Genomic DNA, 27,803 nt, shown 5'->3' with positions numbered 1-27,803 from the left:
CTCTGATGTTGTATGTGAGTATCTTCACCCCCATTCCTTAGCAAAAGGTAATGTTCCAGTCTCTCGTGTCTCATATGAGTGTCTGATTTCTTTCCCGGATCCCCCCCCCCCCCCAAACAGCGCATTCCCGAACTTGCGTGTTTCTCTCCCCCCCACCCCCCACCACCCCCAAACTGTCCTGAGGCGGGTTCTGATTCCTATGACCGCTCAGGTGTTCCGCCCTCTGCGCCATGCCCATCTTCCCTCAGGATTAACTTGTAAGGTGTTCTAAAACCCTCTGGATTCCAAGTCCCATCCCGAGCGATTTGGCCCCCCCCCCCACACCCCTCCGCACCTGAATTATTGGATGAATCGCGCCTCCAGTGACACTGTTGATTCTGGATGAATGATCATCCGGGCCTTGGCGTGTCTTCTGTCGTTGTAAGTGATCTGTTCTATGTCCTTTTATTTGTTAAGCAGCGTCCCCTTGACTTTTCTGCCGTTTCTCTTCCATTCCCATGATGGCTTTTTTTGCGAGGGCCTCTCCTTGTCAATGTCCTGGACATCCTCCTCATGGTCGTGTATGCCCTGAATGTGTTGTCCTTCTTCGCAAGTTGTGACCCTCCGCCGTTTCCCATCCCATGTGAGGAGGAGTCCAAATGGGAACGTCCACTTGTATCAGATTTGTTTTGCTGTTAGAGCCCTAACCACCGGTCCCATATCACCTTGTTTCTGCAGAGTAGACTGAGCCAGATCCTGATATAGCTGAATGTCCTGTCCGTTCATGCGAATATGATCCATTTTCCGGGCTCTGCGTAGGATCAATTGCTTTTGGGGGTACAATGAAGGCGCCACCAGTATGTCCCGGGGGCGGGATCCCAGTTCGCCCGTTCTCTTCGGGCCCACCCTGTGTACCCTATCTATTGCGACCTCCTCTTCCTCTGTTGCATCAATAATATCCTTAAAGACTTGTTGTACTGCCCCCTTCAAATCTTTGTCTTCTACTCTTTCCACCATATTCTTTTTTCTTATGTTCGATCTCCTTGAGCGGTTCTCCAAATCTTTGCATTGTAGTTTGAGATTATGGGTCCTTTGCAATAGCTGTTCATGGATCTCTGCGTGTTGTTGTGTTTCCTCCTTTAAGTCTTGTGCTATTTTTTTTCCAGGGTGTCTGTTCTCTCTCCAATGTCTGTGATCTGTCTTCAGCTCCTGCACTGCTGTTTTCAGTTCGCTCTTAATGGAGTCGAATTGGGTCTGCATTGTGGCAATAAACTGGGCTTGAAATTCCACGAACCATGTTTTTATATCTTCCCTAGAGGCCATGTCGGTATGCTGGTCTTCCGTCGTGGATTTATTTGACTGGGGATCTTTCCTCTTTCTTCTCGAGGAGGCTATGGGTGTATTTGGGTCAGCCCCCGAGTATTGTGTAAGGGTCTGGTCGTTCTTCTTCTGGGAGGACTGCTGTACGGGTTGGGTTGGCCTCCCCCTGGTTTTGGACATAGGTGCTGTGAGTTGCCCTGTATGCTCTGATCGAGCCGAGATGTATCTTGAATGAGGGAGATTGTGCCAGCTGGACTATTGCGATCCTGCCCAGGGTATAGAGTTTCGTGTCCCTGACTGGTCGCGAGCTCTTCCTGAGAAGTGGTCCCCCCCCCACCTTCGCGCAGAGCCTCGTTGTTCCTGTTGAGCTGGGTGGGGTATGGGCCACGTTGGGTGTGTTGTCACTGCCCCCTCTTATGTGCTATATCCCTTAGTGGGGGTATTTCCTGGGCCATGATACTGGGCCTCCTTGTTCCCTGCTGGGCCCTATAAGTCCTGAATACGCCCGGGAACTTTCAATTGGCCCTGAGTGTCCACACTGGGCGAGGGCTCCCCTTGCTGCCCGGAAGAAAACCGCTTATGTTTGGGGCGGTTCTGGCCCCCCACGTTGTCATTAAGGAGGAGGGAGTGAGGCTCTGTATCCTCGTCCGTCCTGATGCCTCTGGGCCTCCCTGATCCAGCGAGCAGGCCGGGAGTCAGTCAGCTCCTGCGCCTGGTCCCAGCCGGCGCGCTTCCTGTGGGTTGGGGGGGGGGGGGGGGGGGGGGGTGGGGAGGAGGCACCTTGTGAAGCCGCGCGCGAGGCCTGACCTCTGGCCCCTACCTCTGGTGCGCGGCTCCAAAAGCCTCGGGTCCCAGTTTCAAGTGCGGTCTCCCTGCGGTGCTGCTGTTGGGAGGGGCTGCCTACCTCCACCTCTCGCAGCTCCTGGATATTCCAGCTCCTCCCTGAGATGGCCGCTGGGTCGTTTGTGGTTGCCTTCTCAAAGGGGCCGGATCCCGGTCTTGTGTTGCTGCTGGGTCGCAGCTTGTGCTGCCTGGCGAAGAGGGGCTGGGGCTCCGTCCGCCCCCTGCTTGGGCCCCCTGTTACTGCTGGGTTCTGTCGCCTGTCCCCTCGTGTTGTCCACCGCGTACTGCTGCTTCCAACATGTCCAGGCACCCTGTTGTGGCGCAGCGTGACGGGTAGTTGGCTGCGCCTGTATCACAAATTGGCGTGTCGTCTCTACAAGCTGGTCCAACGTTCCACTAATGTTCCCGGTATTCCTCCTCGAATTTTAAGCGGGACATCTGCTTCTTTATGCAGCTTTTTTATTGCGGAGGGGGGAGTGTGGGACGGAGCATCGCTGAGGCACGTCTTCTACCCTCCGCCGCCATCTTGGAATCCACCCCATATTTTTTGATTCCCAAAAAGGACCGAGAACTGAGACACATCTTGGACTTAAGAGGCTTGAACAAGCTCCTCAGGAAGGACAAGTTCAAGATGGTCACTCTTTCTCAGATCCTTCAGGCCCTTCAACTTCAGGATTGGTTGGTGTCATTGGCCCTCCAGGATGCTTATTTTCATGTGCCAATCCATCTCAAGCACAGAAAAGAGGTTCGTAGTTGGCGACTCGCACTATCATTTTCGAATCCTGCCATTCGGGTTGATCTCCGCCCGAGGGTCTTCACCTAGTTAATGGTAGTGGTGGCAGTGCACCTCAGGAGAGGGGGGGATTCACATCTACCCCTACCTGGACAATTGGTTGATCAGGGCACGTTCTGCCGAACAAGCCCTGGATCATCTGAAAGTCACCTGCCACTTCCTCCACAGACTGGGCTTCTCCCTCAATTTCAAGAAGTCACAAATGACACCTTCCCAACAGCTCCAGTACACACGGGCTGTATTAGACACATCCTTGGGAAAGAGCTTGCCTCCCAAGTCGAGGGCTCAAGACATTCTTCAGATGGTTTCCAAATTCCAAAATGCCCAAAATCTCCAGGCCTACAACTTCTTGAGGTTGCTTGGCCTCATGGCATCCTGCATTTTTCTAGTGCCAGAAGCATGCCTGAGGATGCGATCCCTTCAATGGGCTGTAAAGACTGAATGGTCCCAGTTCTCAGGTCAAATGACAGATCTCCTTCAGATTCCGAACAAGGTTCAGCAGGATCTTCTGTGGTGGACTTGCACAGAGAACATCCTAAAAGGAGAACATTTTTGGCAACCATGGCCGGAGATTACAGTAGTGACGGACGCCTCGCTCGTGGTGTAGGGGAGCTCATGTCAACGATCTGACAATCGGTGGTCGTTGGTCTCCATCGGAGTCCAAACTACACATCAACCTTTTAGAGCTGAGAGCAATCAAACTAGCGCTGAAGGCTTTTCTGCCATCTGTCGGGGACATTTTTTCCTGATAATGACGGACAACACAGTGGCCATGCATTACCTAAACAAAAGAGGTGTAGGGTCACTACCTCTGTGCAGAGAGGCAATGAGGCTCTGGTATTGGGCAATTCAAGAAGGAATCTCCTTAACGGCAGTTAATCTAGTTGGGGAGGAGAATATGACGGCGGACGCTCTGAGCCGGCAGAGTACGGTGTCCCACGAGTGGGAACTGGCTCAGGAAGTCCTTCAGGAGATCTTCACCCTTTGGGGAACCCCTCAAGTAGACTTGTTTGCGACCGGAATCAACCGGAAGTGCGAAGGGTATTGCTCAAGGGAATTTCCCCCGAGAGGAGCCCTAGGGGACGCGTTTGTGGTGGAGTGTAATTTTCCACTGCTATACGTGTTCCCTCCGATTCCAGTCATTCCTCAAATCATCAGAGGATTGAGACGGTTCGGAAACCGCATGATCCTAATTGCCCCGGATTGGGCCAGCAGAACGTGGTACCCAGACCTTCTAGACATGTCCATCTGCCCTCCGTTACATCTTCCTCAGAGAGAGGACCTTCTCTCACAAATGGAGAACCAGGTTCTCGATCCAGACGTCAGGACTCTCATCCTTAATGCTTGGTATCTGAAAGGCTGAGATACAAGGATTGGGACCTTCCAGATGATGTCCTGGAGGTGTTGCTTTCAGCAAGAAGGCCAGCAACAAAATCTCTGTACCGTTGCCGCTGGAAGATGTTTTGCAATTGGTGCAGGGAAAAGAATGTTGATGCTATTCTGTATTCTATCCCAGAAGTGTTGTCTTTCCTCTTGTCCCTGGCACATAGAGGCCTCAATGTTGGGACCAATAAAGGTTATCTTGCATCGCTTTCCATTTTCAAGCGCTCTTCGGAAGAATGTTCCTACTTTAAAATTCCTTTGATAATACAATTCTTAAAGGGACTCACCAATGTATTCCCTCCTTCTTTCCAAGTCCCAGTTTGGGACCTTAATCTGGTTCTAAAGTTTTTAATGTGTGCCCCTTTTGAACCCTTGCACACTTGTCCATTAAGATTACTAATGTTGAAAACCGTTTTCTTGGTTGCTTTAACATCTGCACGAAGAGGGAGTGAATTGCAGGCACTGTCTTCTGGGCCAGCCTATACTTTGTTCCACAGGGACAGAGTTGTATTGAGGGTTAAACCCTCATTCTTAGCCAAAGTTGTGTCTCATTTCCATTTAAATCAGAAAATTATTCTGCCCGTGTTCTATCCTCCACCTCATCCCAGTAAGGAGGAGGAAAGATTGTACAGGCTGGACCCGAGAAAAGCTGTAAGCTTTTACATGTTTACGCTCTCCAAGCTTAGAGTGGGTAATAAACTTTTCATTGGCTACACCGGAAGGAAATTGGGTCAATCGGTGTCAAAACAAACCCTATCACGTTGGATTGTGCTTGCATTTCAGAATGCTACAGATTGGCAGGCAAAGATCCACCAGAAGGCTCGAGGGGCCCATTCTACCAGAGGCATAGCCTCTTCGACAGCCCTTCAAAGATGTTTTCCCATGAAATCTATTTGTGAAGCAGCAACTTGGTCATCGCTGCACACTTTTTCTAAATTCTATAGTCTGGATGCTTCCAAGTCTAAGGAGCTTGCTTTTGGTAAAGCAGTGTTATATTCAGCTATATAATATTAAAAATCTACTCCCTCCTCCAGAGAGCTTTCTACACTGCTTTGAGAGTCTATCTAAGATGAGGAATACGTTGGAGGACACAATCCATTTGAAGAACAAGTTACTTACCAACTGGTAACGTTCTTTCGACCGGATATTCCTCCATCGTATTCCTCATCGCCCTCCCATCCTACCCCTCTGTAGATTTTCCGGTGTTATTACCAGTTCAACTCTCGCAAGGCTGACACCTGGCTACCTACACTATCTATCCAGCAGAGCAAGAGGGAAAAAACAGAACTGTGGCCAGTGGGCGCCGTGCGTGCTACTTGTATACCCGATGACGTCGCCCTCAACGGAGGCCTTCGAGGGACTTCGACTCGACGACATCGACGCACGGCGCCCTCTGCCGAGAAGAAAACATTTCCGAAGCAGCTAAAGCTGGATGGAATACATCTAAGATGAGGAATACGTTGGAGGAACATCCAGTCGAAAGAACATTACCAGTTGGTAATTAACTTGTTCTTCTTTTTGCCCAGGCTATATTTGTTATTTGCAAGGCCACTTCCTTACAGGCCAGGGCTGTCCTCTTTCCTCACTTAGCACCCCCCCCCCTCTTTGGTGTGGGACTTGTCTGACTAAGGTTATTGTTTTAAATGAACAGGACTTGACTTCGCCTGCATCTTATTCTCAAACGGCGTATAGGATTGATATTTTTATAGTCTAAAAACCAGCGATAAGTGAGTTTATTGTTTTGTTGTATACTGCTACATTTTATCCTGGCTGGCCACAATAACTCAGAATTGCTATCCATATGTATTTACCTAGATTTTGTTTTATTGAACATACTTAACTTTAACTAGCGCTGCCTCTCATCTCTTTTCCGTATTACTGTTTGGAATGTACCTGGAATTTATTGCAGAGACCCCCTAGATTTATTTTTTCTGACCTTCATGTTAACCTCTCTGATGCCTTTCAAGGCCTGGTCAGTGCTCTTGTAATACTATGGTTATTTATTCATAAAGGTTTTCTCCTACTCTGCCCTAGTCTCCATCTAGCCTTGTTTTGCATTCTGCTTGTTGCTAAGCTTTTCACATATTCTTTCATTAACACTATGTAATGGCCATGTACTATATCCACTACATTCAGTATTTGACTGGCCTACCTTCCTTTACCTTGAGTTGCTTCTACTTCCTACACTGCTCATACTTTGCAGAATTAGACCCACTATCTTCCCTACCTATGCTGTATGCACGCTTTACTACACATGCGGTTCTGTTTGTTTCCCAAGTGGGCAAATCAGCTGTGCTGACTACTTTTCCTGTTTTCCTTCCCTTCCTGGTTCACCAGTCGTAGATTGGGCTGTCTGTATGGGTATGCTTCAGGAAAGATTTATCAAGGTAACCCACTGTCGTCCCTAGCTACCAGTTACAGTGATGTGGCCCTCCCACGCACTGATGCCTGTCCAGGACACCTACATTATCAAAAGTTAATTGACCGAGTGTGAACACACAACCAGCAGGTTATATCCAACTCCATATCCAACGTGTACTAACTGCTGTACCTCATGCTGCTGTTTCACCACACTCTGCTGCCACTTCATAGCATGTTGCATCTCCTTTGATCCAGGCTACACATTCCACGAGCTGTGAATTTACATCGTACTTTCTTTTTTCCTTTCAGATGCCTAACAGGGAACGACAAGAATCCAGGCGAGAGGTGGCAGTGTTGGCCAACATGAAGCACCCCAATATCGTGCAGTACCGCGAGTCCTTTGAAGGTTAGTCCCCCGAGTATAAACAGGATATTTAAACGCATCACAAGTCCTCGAATCCTGTTTCACTGCATTTTTTTAACGGATTTTAAAATGTGTTTTACCACAAAATGCTTTTAAGTATCAGTACTTCAACTAGAATCTACATGCAGTGAATTCACTTGAGCTGTCTTAACAAATAAAATGCTCAATTGGTGTACTCTCAAAGACGGACTTGAAAAGGGGTCCAATTGGACTGCGCGACAGAAGCAATCTTCCAACTAAAGCAAATTTGTGTTTTGGGCTAGGTCAAACCGTTCGGTGTGGCGATTTGATACAAGGTGACGAGCACCAATATTATGTAGCTTGTTGAGGGCCTTGATACACAATGGCCTAGAAAGTCAGCAAGCAAAGCTAAAGTTAAGATAGGCAGATATATATTCTGTTTTATAATTTATTTATTAGTGTCTTATGACCTAATAAATTAGGTCTTAAAACCATTCACCCCAATGTAAAAGAATTACCAATATTCCAAACATTACCATCATTACATTATAATAATAACATACATCCACAAAACTACTTTCCGTAAAAAAAGATAGAGGGCAAGCAAAACTAAAGGTTAAGTTGGGCAGGGAATAGCTTTGACTCCAGGTTGAGCCCTGCCCAGTGAATTGGGTTGATTATTCCACCCTGCTCTTTATTTTTGTTTATGTCTAAATCCAAAGTCCCGAACGTGATAATTTTGAACTAATTACCAATTGGGGAGGAGGGGCTTCAAACTGCTGTTATACATGGAGGAGAGTTTACACTTGGCGTTTTGGTAAATTTTTTAAGACCGTTTTTTATTTTTTATAGGATCAATTGTGTATTTCCATTTTGAACAACGGACCAAATCGGGCCTTATGCCTGCGTGCATTGTATAGGTTTTGAAATAAGTTTTCTAAAGTCTCTAACTTCAATGTCCTTATGCAAGCTGTCATAAGGGACCCCAATTACTCGCTACTTGTTAGCAAACATCTGCCGACGGCGCCACAAAGTAGTCGCCTTGATTCTTATGCAGTCGCATTTAACCAAATTGCCTTTCCCCTTTAATTGAAGCCTTTGCATTTCAACATTTATTTCTGATTGTAGTTATTCTTATAAAACACTTTTGTGTTATTCAGGCTATTTTTCTTCATCTATTGCATGCGTTTAGAAAGGTCAAAATGGTTCTTTGCACAAGTTTTAATACAATATATGTTCAGTTCAGACACACATGTTGGCACTAATTCAATTTTTTGTTTGAGATAGTGGACCTCATTACAAGGTAGCTGGTCCATATTTAACGGTGCTGGTAAAACCGTACCGGCACCGTTTTCCGGACCATCTAACTACGAGTTCTGTGGCCGTGTGGTGTTATCCCCGCCAGCTCTGACCTGGATGGCGTAACGCCACCAGCCAAAGACGGACGCGGAAACACCGGCACCATTACCGCATGGTGCGGTGTTTCCGCATCCCCCATTCCCGTGGAGTCCTACTGGACTCCACGGGAATGTGTATTAACAGAATGCCAGCGCCGGAATTACCGGGGCATTACGGCCAGTCCGGCACCAGTAAATCCCCACGAGTCTGCCAGACTCACAATGAGGGCCAGTATTTTTTATCGGAGACGTTTGTTTTTACCTGGAAAAAAGATTTTGATGATGGTCACAAATCAGTTGTCTCTTCCCTGTGGAGTTACGTCCTTGGGGAAGCTGTCACTAGAGTGAAAAGGTAGACAATTTGTTAGTTTGGGCTGTTCGGTGTCACTTTCAACACCTATATGCTGAAACTATGGCATATTGGGAGGGACACACTGCTTGTAGGTGTTGTTTGTTTATTTGACCACCCATTGACTGACCATGGCTATGCTAATCCCATTTCCACCCAGTTCCTATCCACCGTCCTCCCCACCAAAAACACCTCGTCATGGGAACTCTGAGCTCGTTTTAATAAAGCCTTATCAGCAAACTTTGCACTGGAAGTGCCCGACAAGTGTTTTTTCAAAGCAGCCTTCTGAAAGAGGTAATGCCGCTGCGGCTTTGCCTCGCAAGTGCCTTTCCCATGCCTACACAAAAGCCCAAACTATTGGCATTGGGAATGATTGTTATCTTTTGATCACTAAAATTTTAGCCTGTGCTTTACTGTACTCTTAATAAGCAGTGCCGTGCGAATCCTGGCAACATAATTGATACAAAATGCAGTTCTGCAGAACCTTTTTTTCACATTGTCATTAACACAACTATCCTTTGTGATGTAGGCCTTTGGTTTTGTTTACAAATGTTACACTTTGATAGGTTATGTTACTATGCTTTTGTTTTGCACCTCATCATGAGTGGAATCAAATACATCTAAAGGTTACACTTGCGGGAGCAGCAATGAATTATCTCAGAAGGGTGTCTTAATCTATTGGGTACAATCCCACCCTGCCCTGTACCTTGGTGTAATGCTAATTGTTTGTTTGAATCCTTAAAAAAAATATATAAATCATTTATTTTTGTTTTACTGTATTAGTCATCAAAATCTTGAAGTATGAGCAACCCACCCCTTTTTCCAGTTCTTTTGTCCTGGAATGGATACCATCCCCCAAACCCTCTTGCAATCCTATTTGAGGCATTCCAATATTGAGTGGGGGAGATTAGTTAAACAAGTTTAGTATCCAGAGTTTAATTGTGCAAAGTAGCTCTGTATTGGCATTAGCCAGATCCATGAGATACGTTAGCAAACTTGCTTGAACATTTAAAAATGCTGTGGAAACAGATTTAACCCAATAAAAGCAACTCTACACACCCTTCCGCTCATTTATCACTACAGAAGCAGCATGCCACGTGCAGCATACGCAAACAGATAGCCTTCCTAGCCACTTAGTAACAGAAGAAAATGTCCAAATAAATACACCATAAAAAACAACCATCCTGAAACTGCTACAAAAGCAGCGCTTCAATCCGGTTAGCAAAATTCTCACTTCTGGGCGCTTTATTCCACCTTCAGATGTTTTCAAGCTGAAGTTGAACACCAAAAAGGTGTCTACTAACTGCAGCTGAGAAGGACCGACCGCATCGCTCTAATCCCGGCTCCACCCGGTGGCTTCCCTGGGATGGAGCGCCAAGGAGAGTGGGGGGCAACCATTGCTCTCATTTAAAAAACCTCTGCAGGAGACTAGGGGGGCAACCATTCCTCCCCACCATCTCTGCACGGGGCACGGATGAGAGGGTGCAACTATTGCTTCCACATCAACTCTGCAGGGGGAGGTGAAGGGGCACCCATTGCCCCCCTCCAAAAACTGCAGAAGTAGGAAGCAGTCCTCTAATTGCGCTCAATGTAGTCCTAGAGTCGTTTATAAGACTGTATAAAACTGCCATAATGGAGGTCTAGTCTATTAAATTAATTGAAAACTCTGCTCTCAGTGAATGTTTCTAAAACAAACAACAAGGTGCAGGTGGTACTGATTGACAGCACAACAGTTGAGAACTCAATTGTTGGACAGAGGTTTGGTCCCTCTTTAGGATCTCCAGTTAAGACTAATACATGTACACATGGTGCTGACCCTCCGTTGGTCAACCAAAATAGCTATATGGAGGTTAACAAGACTAAAAGTATGAAGTCAAGCTGTACATAAGAATAGAGGGTCCAGTAAGTTTCTTGGAAATATCCTCAACTCGTCTACAGTAACAGATACCCTCTCGCAATTGATTGCGGTACATTTGGTGCCCAAAGTAATCGTCATTAAGGACACACCAGCACAAACTACAGCAAATGGCACGAATGGAATGTTTAAAGGCAATGAAATACTCCAGTCTGGCAGTGAAATTATGTCGGATCCATTAATTATTGATGATAGAGTGAAAGATGGTACTGTTTCAACCTCCTAAGGAGGTAAAAAACGTAGTAAGAATAACCAGACAAAAAGGAATGGTCTCATACGATGGTTCTGCACTACAGTAAATGAGGTAGATGAACATCGTAATTGAAGAGGTACTTATGTGTTGGAAGTCGACAGTAGTTGTATAGCAGAAATTCCTAGTGTTGACGATAACTATGTAGTGGTACAAGGAGACAGCACGGGCATCACACGGTACCCTCAGCCAGGTGAAAGACTGAAGGAGCATAGACCTGCACACTGCTGGTGCATCGGACTCTCACGAGACATGTCTGTGAGGGGGGGTGCAAGGCCAAGGGCAAGCAGCCCACGATAGACCTTTTTGCCAACCCACAACAGTCCCCCGCCACTCCAACGCAAAGTGGGGCTACCGCATCCACAGGAGCAACAACGCCAAGTGACCACCACATGTTCTTAACTGCCATATCGGAATTGAAATCTTCATGGGGGACAACGATGGCAGATTTGAGAACCGCACTAGAAAAAAAATTAGATGCGGTTGGAGTGGAGGTCAACCTACTGAGGCAAGATGTGAGGGCATTGGCGGAGAGGACGCCAAGGCAGTCCACATATTGAAGCAGCAGGTAGCCAACCTGGAAAACCGTGCAGAGGAGGCCGAAGGAAGAGCACGACGCAATAACCTACGGCTTGTTGGTCTGCCGGAAGGGGAAGAAGGCCAAGACCCTACGAACTATGTGGAAAGCATGATCATACAAGAGATGAGTGCAAATAAACTCTCCCAAGGGTTTGCGGTTGAACGTGCGCACATGGCCTTGATGAGAAAGCTGCAGCCTGGAGCCCCGCCGAGAGCAATCGTAGCAAAGATCCTGAACTATGGGGGCAGGGAAAAGATCTTAAGAGTTCTTCAGGAAAGGAGGGACGATCAAAAGAGTGTCGACAACCAATACGGCATACCCTGATTACACTATGCTAGTTCAGAGACAGCGCTATAGCTACGTAGCGATCAAGTGGAGACTGCGCACAGCTGGATTTAAATATATGTTGTTGTAGCCTGCAAAACTCAAGATTATCCACAAAGACAAAGCGCACTTTTTTTTTGATTCCCCGGAAGAGGCAGCATCGTGGCTGGACACACATGGCTGCCCGGAGCATGATGAGGAGCAAGTTCGAGAAGGATAAAATAAGTGATCTAACGGCTATGCATGTTAAGAGAAGGGTGCAGGGGAGTGGGTAACTGTAAGGAGACATTTGAACAAGTTGGACTGGAATGTAGAATGTGTAATATAAAAAGGATGGCGGAAGGGGCGATCAGCTTGATTGTTAAATAAGGAGCAATGGGACAGAGACAACCTACCCCCGAAAGTCAGAATAGGAGGACCGCCACTAGGGCGACATCTCCCTGAGCCGCAAGTAAGGCAACTGCCGGAAAAGGGCTAGATGCGGGGGTGCCTGAGATCCAGGGATGGAGCTGGCAACAGTTGGGGGGGGGGGGTGGGTAAGTTGGGGCAAGGAAGGGAGAGGGAGAGGGGGAAAGGGGGAGTTGGGGGAGAGTTGGGGAGTGTGAAGGGGCTGGGAAGGGAGTAGGGTGGGAGGGAGTGGGGAGTTGGGGTGGGGGGGGGCAGTGTTAATAGTTAGGGAAAGTTTGTATTGGCAAACAAGCCTACATTGAAAAAAAGGGAAGTACTGAGACTTGAGGCGTGCAATACACACGCCAAGGAACTTCATGCCCTTGTGCAACGAGTGGGCAATTTGGAGAGCAGGCGGAGGGGCGCGCCAGGCGCAATAACATTCGCATAGTGGGGGTACCGGAGGGAATGGAAGGATCGAACCCCACGGATTTTGTTGAAACCATGCTTTTGCAGGAGATTACAGGCGGAGAGCTGACCCAGGGGTTCGCGGTCGAAAGGGCGCACAGGGCCCTGACCAGGAGACCGGCCCCAGGAGCCCCCCCGCAGCCGTTGATTGCAAAGATCTTGAACTATCGTGACCGCGAGAAGATTCTCAAATTTTTCCGGAAAGGGGGCACGATAGAAAGGGGTCAGCGAATATAACAGCGTATCCGGATTACACGCTGCTTGTACAACGGAGTCGAATGAACTTTGGAATGGTGAAGAGGAGGCTCAGAGAGGCAGGCCACCGCTACATGTTGCTTTACCCCGCTAGGTTAAAGGTGATTCATAAGAACAGATCCCTCTTCTTTGAGACGCCGAGCGACGCGATGGAATGGCTGGATATGCAAGGTCGACCACAGGAATCGGATGCCCAGACAGAAGCGGAGGGAGATAAGTAGCACGCTGCAGAGGCACACGTGAGGCCATAGCCATGACATTGGGACTAGAATATAGTTTGATATTGTGCTTGTGTGGAGGAAGTCACGGCATCTGCCCGCGGGTCCCGTTGAATTCACTTCTCCTAAATAGATGACTGGGAGCTCCTGGGGAGCAACCTCTTCACCCGATAGTAGTACTTAGTTAGGTCACTGTTAGATTGGTGACACCCCGCGGGGTCCTTGTTCTTGTTTACGAGACGGGTCCAGACGTGGGTAGGCCTGAGATCCAGGGATGGAGCTGGGCTATGGTTGGGGGTTGGTGGGGAGGGGGGGGGAGTTGTGTGCAGTGGTGTGAGGTTGGGGGAGGGGGTAGGTGGTCACGGTTCGTTAACAGAAGGGAAAGAGCCAGGAAGCGATCCTACATGGGGAACATTATGGGGAGGGATGGGACGGAGATAGACCGACTAGATGGCATCGGGTAATCTCAGAATTGTGACCTGGAATGTACGGGGCCTCAACAGCTACCTTAAACTTAACAAAGTGATGATGTATTTGAAGAAGATGCGCGTAGACATAGCCCTGCTGCAAGAGACCCACCTCACTAGGGAAAGGCTGGAGGTGGTCGGGAGGAAATGGAAGGGCACCGTTGTGGGGGCGGCGTACTCCGCATATGCCAGAGGAGTGGTCACTTGGGTGGCGCCCCACGTGCCGTTTCGATTGCTTGATTCTACGGTGGACCCGGAGGGTAGAATGGTGGTGGTAACGGGTCTCTTGGAAAACAGAGAAGTACACATCATAAATTTGTACGCCCCCAATAATGATACAGCGGCTTACTTTAGGACCCTCTACGGTAAAATTGGCCACCTGGCGGGGGGTACGGTAGTGTGGGGGGGGACTTTAACTGTACCGTAGACCCCAGCATGGATAGGTCCAAGGACAGGGCGGGAAAAACGGCACCGGCGGCTAAAGCGCCAAGTACCCTACTGAAAGACCTAGGCCTAGAGGATGCGTGGAGAAGGCTGCATCCCACGGATAGACAGTACTCACACTACACAACGCCACATGATTTGTACACAAGGTTAGACTACATGTTTGTAACAGCCGGGATAGTGAGAGAAATAGAAGGAGCAGAATACAAAGCCCGAGTGCTGTCGGACCACTTGCCCTTGGTGGTAGACTGGAGACACCAGCCCCCACGACCGCAGATCCCTACATGGAGACTTGGGACCGAGGCTCTGCAGGATGAGGGGTTTCGGGAGGGCCTGAGGGATGCCATTGAAGAATATTTTGATACAAACACGGGAAGCGTAAGCTCTGTGGGCACATTGTGGGAAGCGTTTAAGGTGGTGGTGCGTGGGGTAGCTATTTCCCAAGTTAAGGGGCTACAGGGGGGGGGTCGAAAGGGAGCTCCGGGAGGCGGAAAGGGAGCTAGAGGAGCTCACGCGTTGCGTGAGCACCGCTCATGATAACAGAACCAAAGTAGAGGAGCTACAGTTGTCCTGCAGTTCACTCTGGGATAGACTGTGCAGACTCAGCTACAGGAAATATACGGAGAGGATACACGCAGGGGGCGACAAGCCGGGCAGATTGCTGGCTTGGCTGTACAAGAGTGAGACCCCCCGCTCGGTGATTAGTGAGATTCAGGGCGAAGGAGGTAGCATATGCAACACCCAGAAAGAGGTAAATGAGGAATTCCTTAAGTTTTACAGACACTTGTATGAGGGCACGGGGGAGGATATGGGCCAAGACATACTAGACACATTGGGGGATATTGAGCTGCCCACCTTAGATGATCTAGAACGTTCTGAGTTGGATGCACCCATCACCTTGGATGAGCTGGAGGTAGTGATTCGGAACTTGCCCACTTGTAAGGCGCCAGGTTCGGACGGGCTGCCCAGCGAGTTCTACAAAACATACCAGCAAGAGTTGCTCCAGCCACTGCTTGCCACTTTCAACGAGGCCTATGAGAAGGGAGAACTCCCATTGTCCCTCCGTGAGGCTATAATCATCCCACTCCTGAAACCAGGCAAGCCGGCCGTGGACCGTGGATCTTACAGACCGTTGTCCATGCTAAACCAGGACAGGAAAATACTCACGGCGGTGGTGGCTAATAGACTGAAGAGTGTAATTAAGAAACTGATACACCCAGATCAGACGGGATATGTTCTGGGTAGGAACATCACCGATAACCACTGGCGGCTACACCATGTCATAGACCAAACTGAGGAGGACACGGGCGAGCTGGCTATAGTGTCGTTAGACGCGGTCAAGGCCTTCGACTCGGTATGATGGCCCTGGCTGAAAGCAGTCCTGAAGGGGTACGGAGTGGGACCCGGATACCTCAGATGGGTACAGTTGTTTTACAGCACCCCGATGGCGAGGGTCAAGACAGGGTCCACGGTCTCAGATTCTTGGCAACTGGGCAGGGGGACCAGACGGGGATGTCCCTGGTCACCTATGCTATATATACTGGCATTGGAGCCGCTGGCAATATGCCTGCGTCAACAATATGGGGAGGTGGCCATAAACACGGCCAGTGGAGAGCATCTGATATCATTATATGCGGATGATATGCTCCTTTATTTGCACTACCCAGAAGAAAACCTACAGTACGTCCTAGAGGTGATAGAACGGTACACCATCCTCTCCGGTATATCGGTGAACCCTGGAAAGTCCAGCCTGTTCCCTTTGGGTAGATATAGGAATGTCCCGGTGCAGAGGCTGCCAGTTCTGCCAATACCATGGCAGCCCGTAACATTTAGGTATTTGGGGATAAACATTTATTACAAGATCGAGACAGAACACAAGCACAACACGGAAAAGGCGATAGAGGGGATTAAGAACAGTATGGTATTCTGGTCCAGATTGCCCCTGACCATGATGGGGAGGGCGGCCTTGCTCAAGATGGTGGTCCTGCCTAGACTCTTGCACTTCTTTATAAACGTCCCGTTTCTGATACCCAGGAGCCTATTCGCGAAACTTCACAGCGTGTGTAGGGGTTTTGTGTGGGGCAGCTCTAGGAATAGGGTGGCTCTGTGGAAGCTCCAGAACCCGTGTGACAGGGGGGGGATAGGCCTGCCTAACTTCGAACTCTATTACCTGGCGGGGCAGCTGCAGTACGTGGCCAGGTGGCTCTCGACTGAAGATTCGGCGGAAGCCAGGCTCCTGCGTGAAGATACAGCCCCATACTTTCTGATGGAAGTGGTGTGGTTGGGCAGAGATGAACTGGCGGGCAAGGGGCGGCTACTGAGGTTGGGCTGGGAGATCTGGCACAGGACATGGAAGATTGGGGGGGACTCGGAACCATACTCCCAGCAGGCCCCTTTGGCGGCTCTGTGTGGGAGCGACTCTCAACTACTTGAATCGGTCCGCAGATACTGGGAACAGGTAGGCCTAGCCACCCTCGGGGACATATGGCAGGAAGGGGAGGCGGTGGACTTTCAGCGGCTGCAGGAAGAGACGGGAGTACATGGTGGCCAATATATAACCTACACTAGGCTGGTGAAAAAGACTAGAGAAAGATGGCCGGAGACAGTGCTCGCGGGGGATCCAGACGCCTCCCTGGAAACCATGTATGATGTATCGGAGGGCGGGCACGAAATATTGAGGATATATGAGCTCCTGCGAGCAAGGGCAGGGAAGGAGTTGCTCCAATTGAGACAAGATTGGGAGGAGGAGGTGGGAGGACCCATGACGGATGGGCAGTGGGAACGGGCCCATAGGTACCATAAAAAGGTGTCCCGTAACGCGAGATTCCAACAGCTTCAATTGAATGTTACCCACAGGGCTTACTTAACCCCCGGGAAGATTGCAGAGTTTGGGGAGATCAGCTATGCAGCAATGCCCCAGGTGTGGGGAGGTGAACGCGGGACTGCTACACATGTTTTGGGCTTGCCCAGAGGTGCATAGATTTTGGAACGAGGTCAAGACGAGACTGGCTGGCGGGGGGGTGGTGCTGGATGTGGAATCGGCCTAGTCATGCATGCTTGGACTATTCCCTATACCCCGGCATATGAAACACATAAGCAAGATGAAGGACCTGGCCTATGTCTTGGCCAAACGTAGGATCGCTATGGGCTGGAAGGCGGCCCACAGACCCAGGGTGGAGTTATGGTGGACAGACCTCTTGAGGTGGGCGGAAGCTGAATACGTAGTCTGGTTTGAAGCGGTCACCAGGGGGGGCGAAGAAGAAGCAGGGCCCTTGCTGGCCTGGCGGCAATTGGTGGCCTCGTTAGCAAACCCTCACCAGGGTGACAACGAAACAGAGGACCCGATTGATGGCTGTCTAGGTAGTGTGCCACCCAATGATGTTCCCGTAAACAATATGTGAGAACCGGCTCTAGTTTAAAGGGGGAGGGGGGAGTTGGGGAGTTTGAAAATGTGTTGGAATATGATGCTTTCTATGTTTTGAAACAGTTCTAGTGTGTTGGTTTGACCTTAAAAAATAAAATAAAAATATATTTAAAAAAAAAAAGTACTTAGACTTGGCTGGTTTTTGTGGAGGGTGGAGTGGGACCCGGATACGTTATGGGAGACATTAACGTAGTTACCTGGAATGTTAGAGTGCTCAATAGCTATTCAAAACGAAATAAGGTTATGATGTACTTGCGCAGACAGAAAATGGAGATAGCCTTATTGCAAGAAACGCACCTGATGCAAGAAAAACTGGAGGTGGTCCGAAAGAAGTGGAAAGGGACTGTTGTGGGTGCAACATACTCAGCTTATGCGAGAGGGGTGATTACCTGGGTTGCACCGCATGTGCCGTTTCAGCTACTGCACTCTACAGTTGAGCCGGACGGGAGGATGGTAATAATAAAAGGGCTGGTAGAAAACAAGGAAATATGTATTATAAATACATATGCCCCGAATCGGGATACAGCGGCATACTTTAGAACCCTGTATAGCAAACTCCGTCTGAGCCTGGGAGGGGGCGTTGATCTGGGGAGGAGACTTCAATTGCGTACTGGACCCGGGGTTGGATAGGTCGGACACCAAAATAGATAGACCAACCCCAGCGGCCAGGATATTGCAGTCCCTGCTGGCAGACTTCGGGTTGGAGGATGCATGGAGGTCACACTATCTGCAAGACCGGCAATACTCTCGTTACTCAGCCCATCAGAATCTATACACTAGATTGGATTATATGTTTGTCACGTATGAACTGATGGCAGAAATAGTGCAGACAGGATACAAAGCGAGGGTCCTTTCGGACCATTCGCTGCTGATATTAGCATGGCAGTACCGGCCCCCGAGAGCGAAAATACTGACATGGCGCCTCCAAGCAGAAGCACTGAAGGATAATATTTTTAGAGCGGACATGAGAGAGGACATAATAAGCTATTTTGAGACCAATAGGGGTAGTGTGGAGTCGGCGGGGGTGCTCTGGGAGGCATTTAAAGTGGTAGTGAGGGGGATAGCTATAGCCAAATCTAAAGGGTTACAGGGGGGGATTCTTGCGCAACTACAAAAAGCAGAAATGGAGATAGAAATGGCATCAAAAAGAGGAGGTAACACGAAAGACAGTAATGAAGTCATACTTAGGCTGCAGCAGGAATGTGCAGGACACTGGGAAAGGCTGTGCAATCTCAACTACAGAAAATACATAGAGGCAGCATGCAGTGGGAGATAAACCGGGGAGGGTCCTGGCATGGCTGTACAAAAATGAGTCCCCTAGACCAGTAATCTGGACAATAGAGGGAGGGGACCGAAGTATAGCAGATACCCAGGAGGGAGTGAATCAAGAATTTGCAGATTACCGCACCCTGTATGGGGATGCAGAGGAAAGTGACAGCAAGGAAATAAGCGAAACTCTGGAGGATATAGGATTGCTGCAGATTAGTGCCGAAGAGCGAGAGGAGCTAGACGCACCAATAACTCTGGAAGAAATGGTGAAGCAGCTACCCACTAGTAAGAACCCGGGGTCTGATGGACTCCCCAGTGAATTTTATAAGATGTATAAAAATTAGGTACTCCCCCCACCCCCACCCCCCCGCTCTTAGAGATGCTTAATGAGTCATACGAAGTAGGGAGGCTACCAGAGTCCCTGAGAGAGGCGATCATCATACCGCTCCCCAAACCAAACAAGCCTGGTTGTGAGTGCGGCTCCTACAGACCCCTGTTGATGCTGAACCAGGATAGTAAAATATTGACGGCGGTCCTGGCATATAGAATGAGGAGAGTCATTAGCAAACTAATACACCCCAACCAACTGGTTATGTCCCTAATAGGAATATATACAACAACCCTAGGCAACTCCACCGTGTCATTGAACATGCCAACAAGGAGACGGGTGAGATGGCAATAGTGTCATTGGATGCAATAAAGGCCTTCGACTCGGTAAAATGGCCATGGCTGATGGCTACTTTGACAAACTATGGGATAGGGCTGGGATATCTCAAATAGGCCAAATTACTATATCGTGCACCGCTGGCCAGAGTGAAGACAGAGGCAGTTATATCAGAGAGGTGGCAGCTTGGCAGAGGCACCAGACGGGGATGCCCGTGGTCCCCCATGTTGTACATCCTGGCCCTAGAACCGTTGGCAATATACCTGACGCAGCAGTATGATATAATAGGAATCACCATAAGGGGTGAACCGCATTTAATTTCCCTGTATGCTGATATGTTGCTGTATCTGCGCTGCCCTGAAGAAAACCTCCAGTATTCCTGGAAGTGATGGAGCGATTTGCAAGGCTTTCACGTATAGCTGTGAACCCCAAAATGTCTTCCCACTGGGTAGGTACAAAGGGATCCCGCTAGAGCAATTGCCGATCCTCCAGATGCCATGGCAGGTGAGCAAGTTTCGCTATCTGGGGATAGATATATACCATGAGGTGGAAGAGGAACACCAATAAAACACTGAGAAGGCTGTCCGAAAAATTGAAAATAGTATGAGGTTCTGGGTGAAGCTTCCCTTGGCGATGATGGGAAGAGGAGTAATGCTTAAAATGGTGGTCCTGCCAAGACTGTTGCACTATTTTGGGAACATCCCATACTTGATACCTAGGAGATTCTTTGCTAGGTTGAGTAGCATATGCAGGGAATTCCTCTGGCAGGGGACAAGAAACAGGGTGGCCCTCTGGAAGCTGCAAAACCCACACGAGAAAGGGGGCATAAAATTACCAAATTAGGAAATTTATTATATAGCAAGTCAACTTCAGTATGTAGCTAAATGGCTTTCTGAAGAGCCGACCTCTGAATCCAGGTTGTTCGAACTGGATTGCGCCCCATTCTTCCTGAGAGAAATTATGTGGTTGCCTAAATCGGATATGGAAGGGCGCCCAAAGATGATGACACTCGGGTGGGAGATATGGCGGAGAGCCTTTCAGATAATGGATAGCCAGTCCCTGTGCTCCCCGCAGGTACCATTGGTCGCGCTGGCGGGAAGAGAAAGGCAACTAAGTCTAATGATTAGGAAGCACTGGGAGCCTGTGGGGATAGCGACGGTGGGAGATATGTGGCAAGAAGGGAGTATAAGGGATTTTGAGAGGCTGGTGGAGGAAACGGGGTTACATGCGGGACAGTAGATCACATATCATAGGGTGGTGCAGCGGATTAAGCAGAACTGGCCTGAAGAAATATTTGCAGATGAACCAGACACCGCTGTTGATACGATATATGACATAGCGGGGGGGGGTGCACGAAATATCAAGAATATATGAGCTGATGATGATCAAAGCGGGGAAGGAAGGGTACAGCTTAGACAAGATTGGGAAGTGGAAGTGGGCGCCCCAATGAGTGATGGGATGTGGGAGCGTGCTCAGAGTGATCATAAAAAGGTGTTGAGAAATGCGAGACTACAGCAGATACAACTGTACATCACCCACAGGGCGTATATGACACCCCAAAGAATAAATAAATAAAAAAATGCAGGACGACAATCATGTCCCAAATGTGATGAAGAAAATGCTGGAATGGTACACATTTTTTGTTCATGCCCAATAATAGGACGTTTTTGGGGAGAAATATTGCACAGGATGGAAGACAAAGGGATTACAATAGAGGTAGACTCAATGTGGGCTTGCCTGCTGGGAGGGTGTCCTAGACCACTCGAGCTAAAGCACGTGAGTAAACTGAAAGATCTGGCGTATGTACTGGCAAAGAGGAAGATTGCAATCGGGTGGAAAGCATGTCACAGACCGAAAATGGAGGTGTGGTGGAAGGATTTAAAGAAGTGGGCAGAGGTGGAAACTGTAGTATGGCAAGAGGCGAGCAATGTTGAGGGGAGGAGGAGGCAGGAACTTTGATGGCTTGGAAACAACTAATTCCTGAATTATTTGGGCCCACGTATGATGGGGCAAGTGACCGGGAACCAACGGAACCCATTGACAAGGAATCCCTATTGCAGGACGACGAAACAGAACAAAAAGGAGAGTAGGCTTGGAAGGGGGGTGGGAAGGGGTGAGACGCAGTGAACATGGATAAAGCAATGCGTATTAATGTTGTGATGTGCACTGTCAGTTTGGTTTGTGTTGGCTGTTAAAATAAAATCAATAAAAATTGTTACAAAAATAAACTATGCAGTGGTTAGTGAAGCCACCAAGGACACACAAGTTGTGCCCTCAACTTAGTTAAATTAGTTTGTGTGGTAGCCCAAGGCAGTCGAACTTGAGTAACCATGGAGTAAATCTTAAACGTGCAGAGAGGGTCATTCTTCCTGACGGGCAAAATAAGAAGGGTCTATCGGACAACTGTTCATCAAACTCTCAATCACTGTTGATCATTTTTTAATCCGCTGTTCACACTGAGAAGAAATTACCATTGAATAGGGCGAAAATATTATCACTCCTATCTTTAAATACCTGAATTGTTCGAAATTTCCTCTTGGGAAATAAAATGTTTGTTTTTTTGGTCGACAACTGTTGGGAAAATGTGCAGTACATTTATATTCTCAGTTAGTGAAGAATATAGTTCTGAATGGTCACACTGGGTTCTTGAAAAGGGGTTACGACTGCTATGAGGGGAATGGTTCTAAGAGTGAAGATGGCAATGTGGACAATACAACTGAGGCGTCGACTGACAAATTGAACATACAGTGTACGGAGATGGAGGGTGGTGGTAGGCAAGGCACTATCGAGTTGGGACAAGTGATTTGGGCCCTGTTTGCATCCTTACTCAAAAGTATCTAATCCAAGTAAATCTGCTGAGGTAAGTTAACGTGGAACGCACGTGGAGGACACAGCAGGTTTTTGGATGGGGCGATGTGTGAATTATTTCAAAATGTTATAGTGTTCTTGCAGGAGACATGGTTGCATTCCACTCCTTTTTGGACGGGTTTGTGGTTTAAGATAAAAGTGCAAAAAAAAGCTCTTGTCGTCGCCCTTACGGGGTGGGGGATTTTAACGGCAGTAAAGAACTTTACAGGTCGTACTATTGAGAAAATATCTACAACTTCGGAGGCGTTAATAGCAATGCTAATATAGGATTGTATTGCAAGTGCAGTTCAAAGTGTATTGTTGATAATGTGTATTATGACGACACCATTAACGAAATAGATAATTTGTTGATAGATTGCGTTGAAAGGTGGCAATCAATATTTGTGGGAGATTTTAATAGCGGATGTCCCGTAATTGATTTTGAGGAAGTGGATCTTAACAAGATCTTAACGAGACTTCCAGCATGGTCAACACTCTTCATAATGTTGGACAAGAGAAAACATGGATTTGAGTGGTCTTATTTTTTTTAGCAAGGTGGGCATTTTGTCATGTCAACTCTCATTTTAGTCAAGGTAATAAACCCCTACCTACGTTTGTTGTTGGAAGTCGACTCTGGACTATATTTTCATTCCTAATATGGATATAGTGAATATTAAATCGTTCAAAAACAGGCAGGAGTGATTATGCCATATTAACTATGTCCTTTCTATAAACACAAGTAGTGTCTGGTTTGGTGTCCTTGAAGTGCATTGACTTTTTACATTTTATTTTTTAAATACTTTATTTTTGGAATGTATACATACAAACAAGCACATTTGCACCATCCGGGTGCAGACATAACAGTTTCAACTTGCATTCTTCACTGCTCTGGTTCCCCCCCACCCCCAATGCTCAACTTGACAGTTTATTATTGTTTACTTGTCCCCAATAACTTAGTCTGCTACGTGTGGCTCTGCTGGCCGACACTCATCCTCTCTCTTCGTCTACGTAGCTTGAGTTTGCGAATCTGAGGTCTCCGCACTGTTTAGCAAGTATGCTATGTATGGGCCCCAGATGTCAGGGGTTCGTGCATGTAGTGGTAGCGTCCTTATAAATTCAGTGTCCATATCTTGACAGTACAAAATGTCTTTTTTCCAGGCTATGTGTGTGGGACCCAATGTCATAGCAAACCTCCTACGCGCCAGCACCAAGAGAAGGGCTGCTAGTTTCTTTGATGCGGGCTGCAGGTATTTGGTCAACCCCAAGAGGGCCAGCAGCGGGAGTGGGGACATTTCCTCTCCTAATATGTCGGCCATTGTTTGTAAAACTGTAGTCCAGAATCGATATATCTCGGGGCAGTTCCAGGCAAGGTGGAGGAAATCTGCGGTTGCGGCGTTGCCTCTTTCGCATTGTACTGACAAATCTGGATGGTGCCTCTGTTTTTTGGCAGGGGTGTAGTATGTTTGGTGCACAAAGTTAAAATGGATTTGTTTGAAACGCGTGTTTATGGCGACTTTCTGGGTTTGACGAAGGATGTAAGCTCAATCCTCTTCAGGTATTGTCTCTTGGATGGCTGTTTCCCATCTTAATTTCACTCTGGGATCAATGGTTACCATATCTGTTAGTAGGGACATATATAACAGTGGCACTAGTCTCCCCTCGCCTTTCGCCTGAATTACATTATGCAGTAGGCCCCATGTCTCCGGCTGTTTGGGAAACGATGGGAACAACGCTTGTAGGGTGTAGCGTAGCCTAAAGTAGAGGAACGTGTCGAGTGAAGTAGTACCTCCCCTCTCTTTGGCCATCTGTGGGGTTATAAAAATGCCCTCAGGGAGGGGACCTCCAAGGGATTGGATGTTAATTTTGTCTAGCCATACCAGAAATACCTTTTCGGCTGTTGGGGGAATGCCTGGAATGAATTTGATTGGCAGTAGGGGAGAGCACCTTATGCTTACACCGTACCTCCGAGCGATCTTCTTCCAGATTGCATAAGTGGATAGGACAGTGTTCAACATGTTGTGCGGTACCGGGATGTGGCTAATGATGACAGCTCTCAGCAAGTTGGGGGATGCGAGTGCCCGCTCCACCTGTACGTGTGGGCGGATGAAGTGTATTGTGTACCAGTGGTTTAGAAATTGTGCCTGGGCGGCCCAATAGTATTTCTCTATATCTGGGAGTGCAAGGCCGCCACACAATGTTGGTAGTGGTAGTGTTAGTGTTGCCTGGGCTACCCGTGCTGGCTTCCCCGCCCACAGTAGTTCCAGGATGAGGCTTTTGACTTTTTGGAAAAAGGATCTTGGAAGGAGTAATGGTATATTCAGGAATAAATAAAGGAGTTTGGGGAGAATGACCATTTAGTCAGTGAGGTTCTACCCCATAGTGTTAGTGGGAGTGACTTCCATCTGTGAACCCGTTCCTGCAGGGAGCTTAGTGTTGTCTCATATTTATCTTTATATATATATATATATATATATATATCGTTGTGGCTGAGAGAAGTATAAATACCTAAGTATCGGACCTTTTAAGCTTTCCCACTTCAAGCCGTGATTGTCTGCGAACTTAGTGGTACTTGGAGTCAGTGGGAATATTACTGATTTCGAATGATTGGTTTTGAGGCCAGAAATATGACTAAACTTAATCACTTCCCGCATTATTGGGTTGACGTTAGTTTGGGGGTCGTTAACAAATAATAAGACATCGTCAGCATATAGGGAGACCACTAGTGTATGGGGTCCTAGCGTAAGACCTCTGTGCAGTTGGTTGGACCTTAGTCTCGAGGCTAGGGGTTCCATCACTAAGGCAAAAATGAGGGCTGACGGGGGCAGCCCTGTCTGGTCCCACGTTCTAGTTTGATGCTAGGAGATCTTGTGTTCCCCAGGGTAATATAGGATCGCGGGTCATTGTAAAGCAGCAAGACCAGTTTAATAAAGAAGTTCCCCAGTCCCATTTGTTTGAGCTTTACGAAGATATAAGGCGATTCAACTGAGTCGAATGCCTTCTCGGCGTCGAGTAAAACCGCTATTGCTTGCTGTGTTGGATCGAGTGCTTCTATGACGCCGAATAGCCTTCTGATGCCGTAGGTCGTGCTGCGCCCTGGGCAAAGCCGGCTTGATCGCCAAGCACCAGTGCTGGCATGAGAGGGAGCAAACGTGACGCTAGAATTTTGGCCAGGATCTTGTTATCCAGGTTGATCAAAGAAATTGGTCTGTAGGTTGCGCAGTCTTCCGGGGGGTTTACCTGCTTTATGTACTACAATCACATTGGCTTCTCGTAGTGTGGCTGGGAGAATCCCTAGCTCTATGGATTCTTCATAGACTTGAAGAAAAAGAGGGGTTATGGTGGGCGCATAGGCTTTGTAGAATTCTCCTGTGAGCCCGTCGGGCCTGGTGCTTTGGTGTTCGGGAGATGGTTGATTGCTTCCAGGATTTCTTCTTGTGTTATGGGTGCATTTAGGGGTTCGCGTAGCTCATTGGCTACCCACCCAGTACAGTTCGGTATCATTGAGGACGTTTTGCAGAGTCTCAGGATTTATGCTACCCTTGGAGCTATATAGGTTTTGATAGAAGTTAGGGAACACGTTAACCATTCCTTCTTCCGTGTAAATTAGGGTTCCATGTGTGTGTCTCTGACACGCTCCACCCGGGTAGGTTTTTTATCAATTGCTAGTATACGGGCTAGTAGCGCTCCAGGTTTCTGACCCTCACCGTATTGATGAATCTGATGCCTGCACCTTAGGAATTTCAGCTCGCGCTCAGCTGTTTCTTTAAACTTTAGTAATTCTTCCTTAAGGTCAGCCTGGGTCTGTGGTTCGTTAGAGGTAGTGCATTTGAGTTTGAGCTCTTTCAGGCGGCGTTCACTATTTGCCAGTTCACGACGTATCAGTTTTAAGATACCGTTCTCTTTTGCCATGCACAATCCACAAATATAGCACTTTAGTATCTCCCACAAGGTGCCAGCAGAGCCGACGGAGTCCTGATTTACATCCAAGAATGTCGTAATTTCCTGTTGTAGTTCTGCTGCGAACACTGAGTCTGATAGGGAACCTGGCTTGAATCTCCAGTTGAGACCTGGTGCTGTAGCGGCAGATAGCGTGAGCTCGAGCGTTACCATCGAGTGATCTGAAAAGGATTGAGGGAGAATCTGACCAGGTCTCCAGCTGAATGGACTGTGAGCTGATGCCAGAATGTAATCTATGGCGGAACTGGTGTTGTGGACGGGTGAATGGAACGTGTATTTTCTTGCGTCACGGTTGGGGTATCTCCACGTGTCGATCAGATCGAATGTATGGCAGATCTCCTTGACCTGAAGGCTCGCTTTGGATGGCCTGCCAGTCGTGTTGTGAGATTTATCGATGCTGGGGTCCATTGGCGTGTTGAGATCCGCTCCCCAGATTATCGTCGCTGAGTTGACCCTTCCCAGCTGTGTCATGACCCAGTTAAAGTTGTTCGGGCCGTTTGTATTGGGAGCGTACGAGTTCACTAGGACTATTTCTCTCCCCGCTAGGATTCCTTTCACCAGTAGGGCTCTTCCCTCTGTGTCTTTCTTCGATTCGATCAAGCTGAAATTGGCTCTCTTGTCGATTTTAGAATTGCAACCCCTCTTGCATAGGATGACTATGATGAAAAGTACCTATGGCACCCCCAAGACCGAGCCCAGTGTTGTTCCGAGGTTGGTAGGAGATGGGTCTCTTGTAGCATGGCCATGCTGATTTTGTGCCTCCTGAGGTATTGGAGGATTCTCCTGGTTTTTGCTGGTTGGTTGCCACCCCGAATGTTCCAGGTGGCAATCTTAAACAATGTTACCGGAGGATGGGTGGATGGTTGGTGGTGGACGTGTTGCGGTCGGCAGGTTTCAGCTGGAGCCTAGGCATGCGTGAGGATCTGTTGGATCTTATCGTCATCTGAGTGGGGTTCCGTAGCATGGTCACGGTGGCGTGTGGGTGAGCAGTCGATGGCGTCTTCATGTTGTTATTGTCCCTCCCTTGCGTGGGCAACCCCCAACTGGCCCACGGTGAACCTTCCCTTATAAACAGAACAGTTAACATTGCTGCGTGCAGGGCGCTCGTAGCCTTCCAAGAGCAGAGAGGGCTCCCTTAATTTAAAGAATAGAACTTCTGTGGTGATTATTTTCAAGTGATGGTGGTGGCTTGATGCCCTTGCCGTTTGTTGCCTACGGAGTGGTTTATGGCGGATCTCTCCTCATCCGGTCTCTGCGTTGTGGTCTCGCATTGTTGGAGGCGGGTCTGCAGCCGGCCCGGTCCAGATAGTCACTGGCTTCCTCGGGTGTATTGAAAAATTGAGCTTTGCCCTCGTGCTGGATGCGAAGTTTTGCAGTGAAGAGCATTGAATACAGTATTTGATTGTCCTGTAGTCGGCGTTTGATGGCTGTGTATGACCTTCTTTGCGCCAAGACAGCTTGGAAGAAGTCGTGAAAGAATTGAATGTGATCTCCCTCGTATTGGAGGTCTCCTTTTTCTCTGGC

At 48.2% G+C, this 27,803-nt stretch overlaps 1 protein-coding gene across 4 annotated transcripts in view; it reads left to right on the top strand.

The window, feature by feature from the left end:
* The window catches only part of NEK1 (NIMA related kinase 1), a 2,768,493-nt gene that overhangs the window by 46,731 nt on the left and 2,693,959 nt on the right, over window positions 1-27,803 (top strand). For all 4 annotated transcript variants that reach the window (XM_069631399.1, XM_069631400.1, XM_069631397.1 and 1 more), the window contains exon 2: window positions 6,989-7,085. In XM_069631399.1, the coding sequence (XP_069487500.1) occupies window positions 6,989-7,085 (97 nt within the window). The remainder of the gene's footprint in view (window positions 1-6,988; window positions 7,086-27,803) is intronic.

Source organism: Ambystoma mexicanum, chromosome 6q (assembly GCF_040938575.1).
Source record: "Ambystoma mexicanum isolate Mex_15411 chromosome 6q, UKY_AmexF1_1, whole genome shotgun sequence".
In the NCBI taxonomy this organism is placed as follows: Eukaryota; Metazoa; Chordata; class Amphibia; order Caudata; family Ambystomatidae; genus Ambystoma; species Ambystoma mexicanum.
This window is presented reverse-complemented; position numbering and strand designations above follow the sequence as displayed.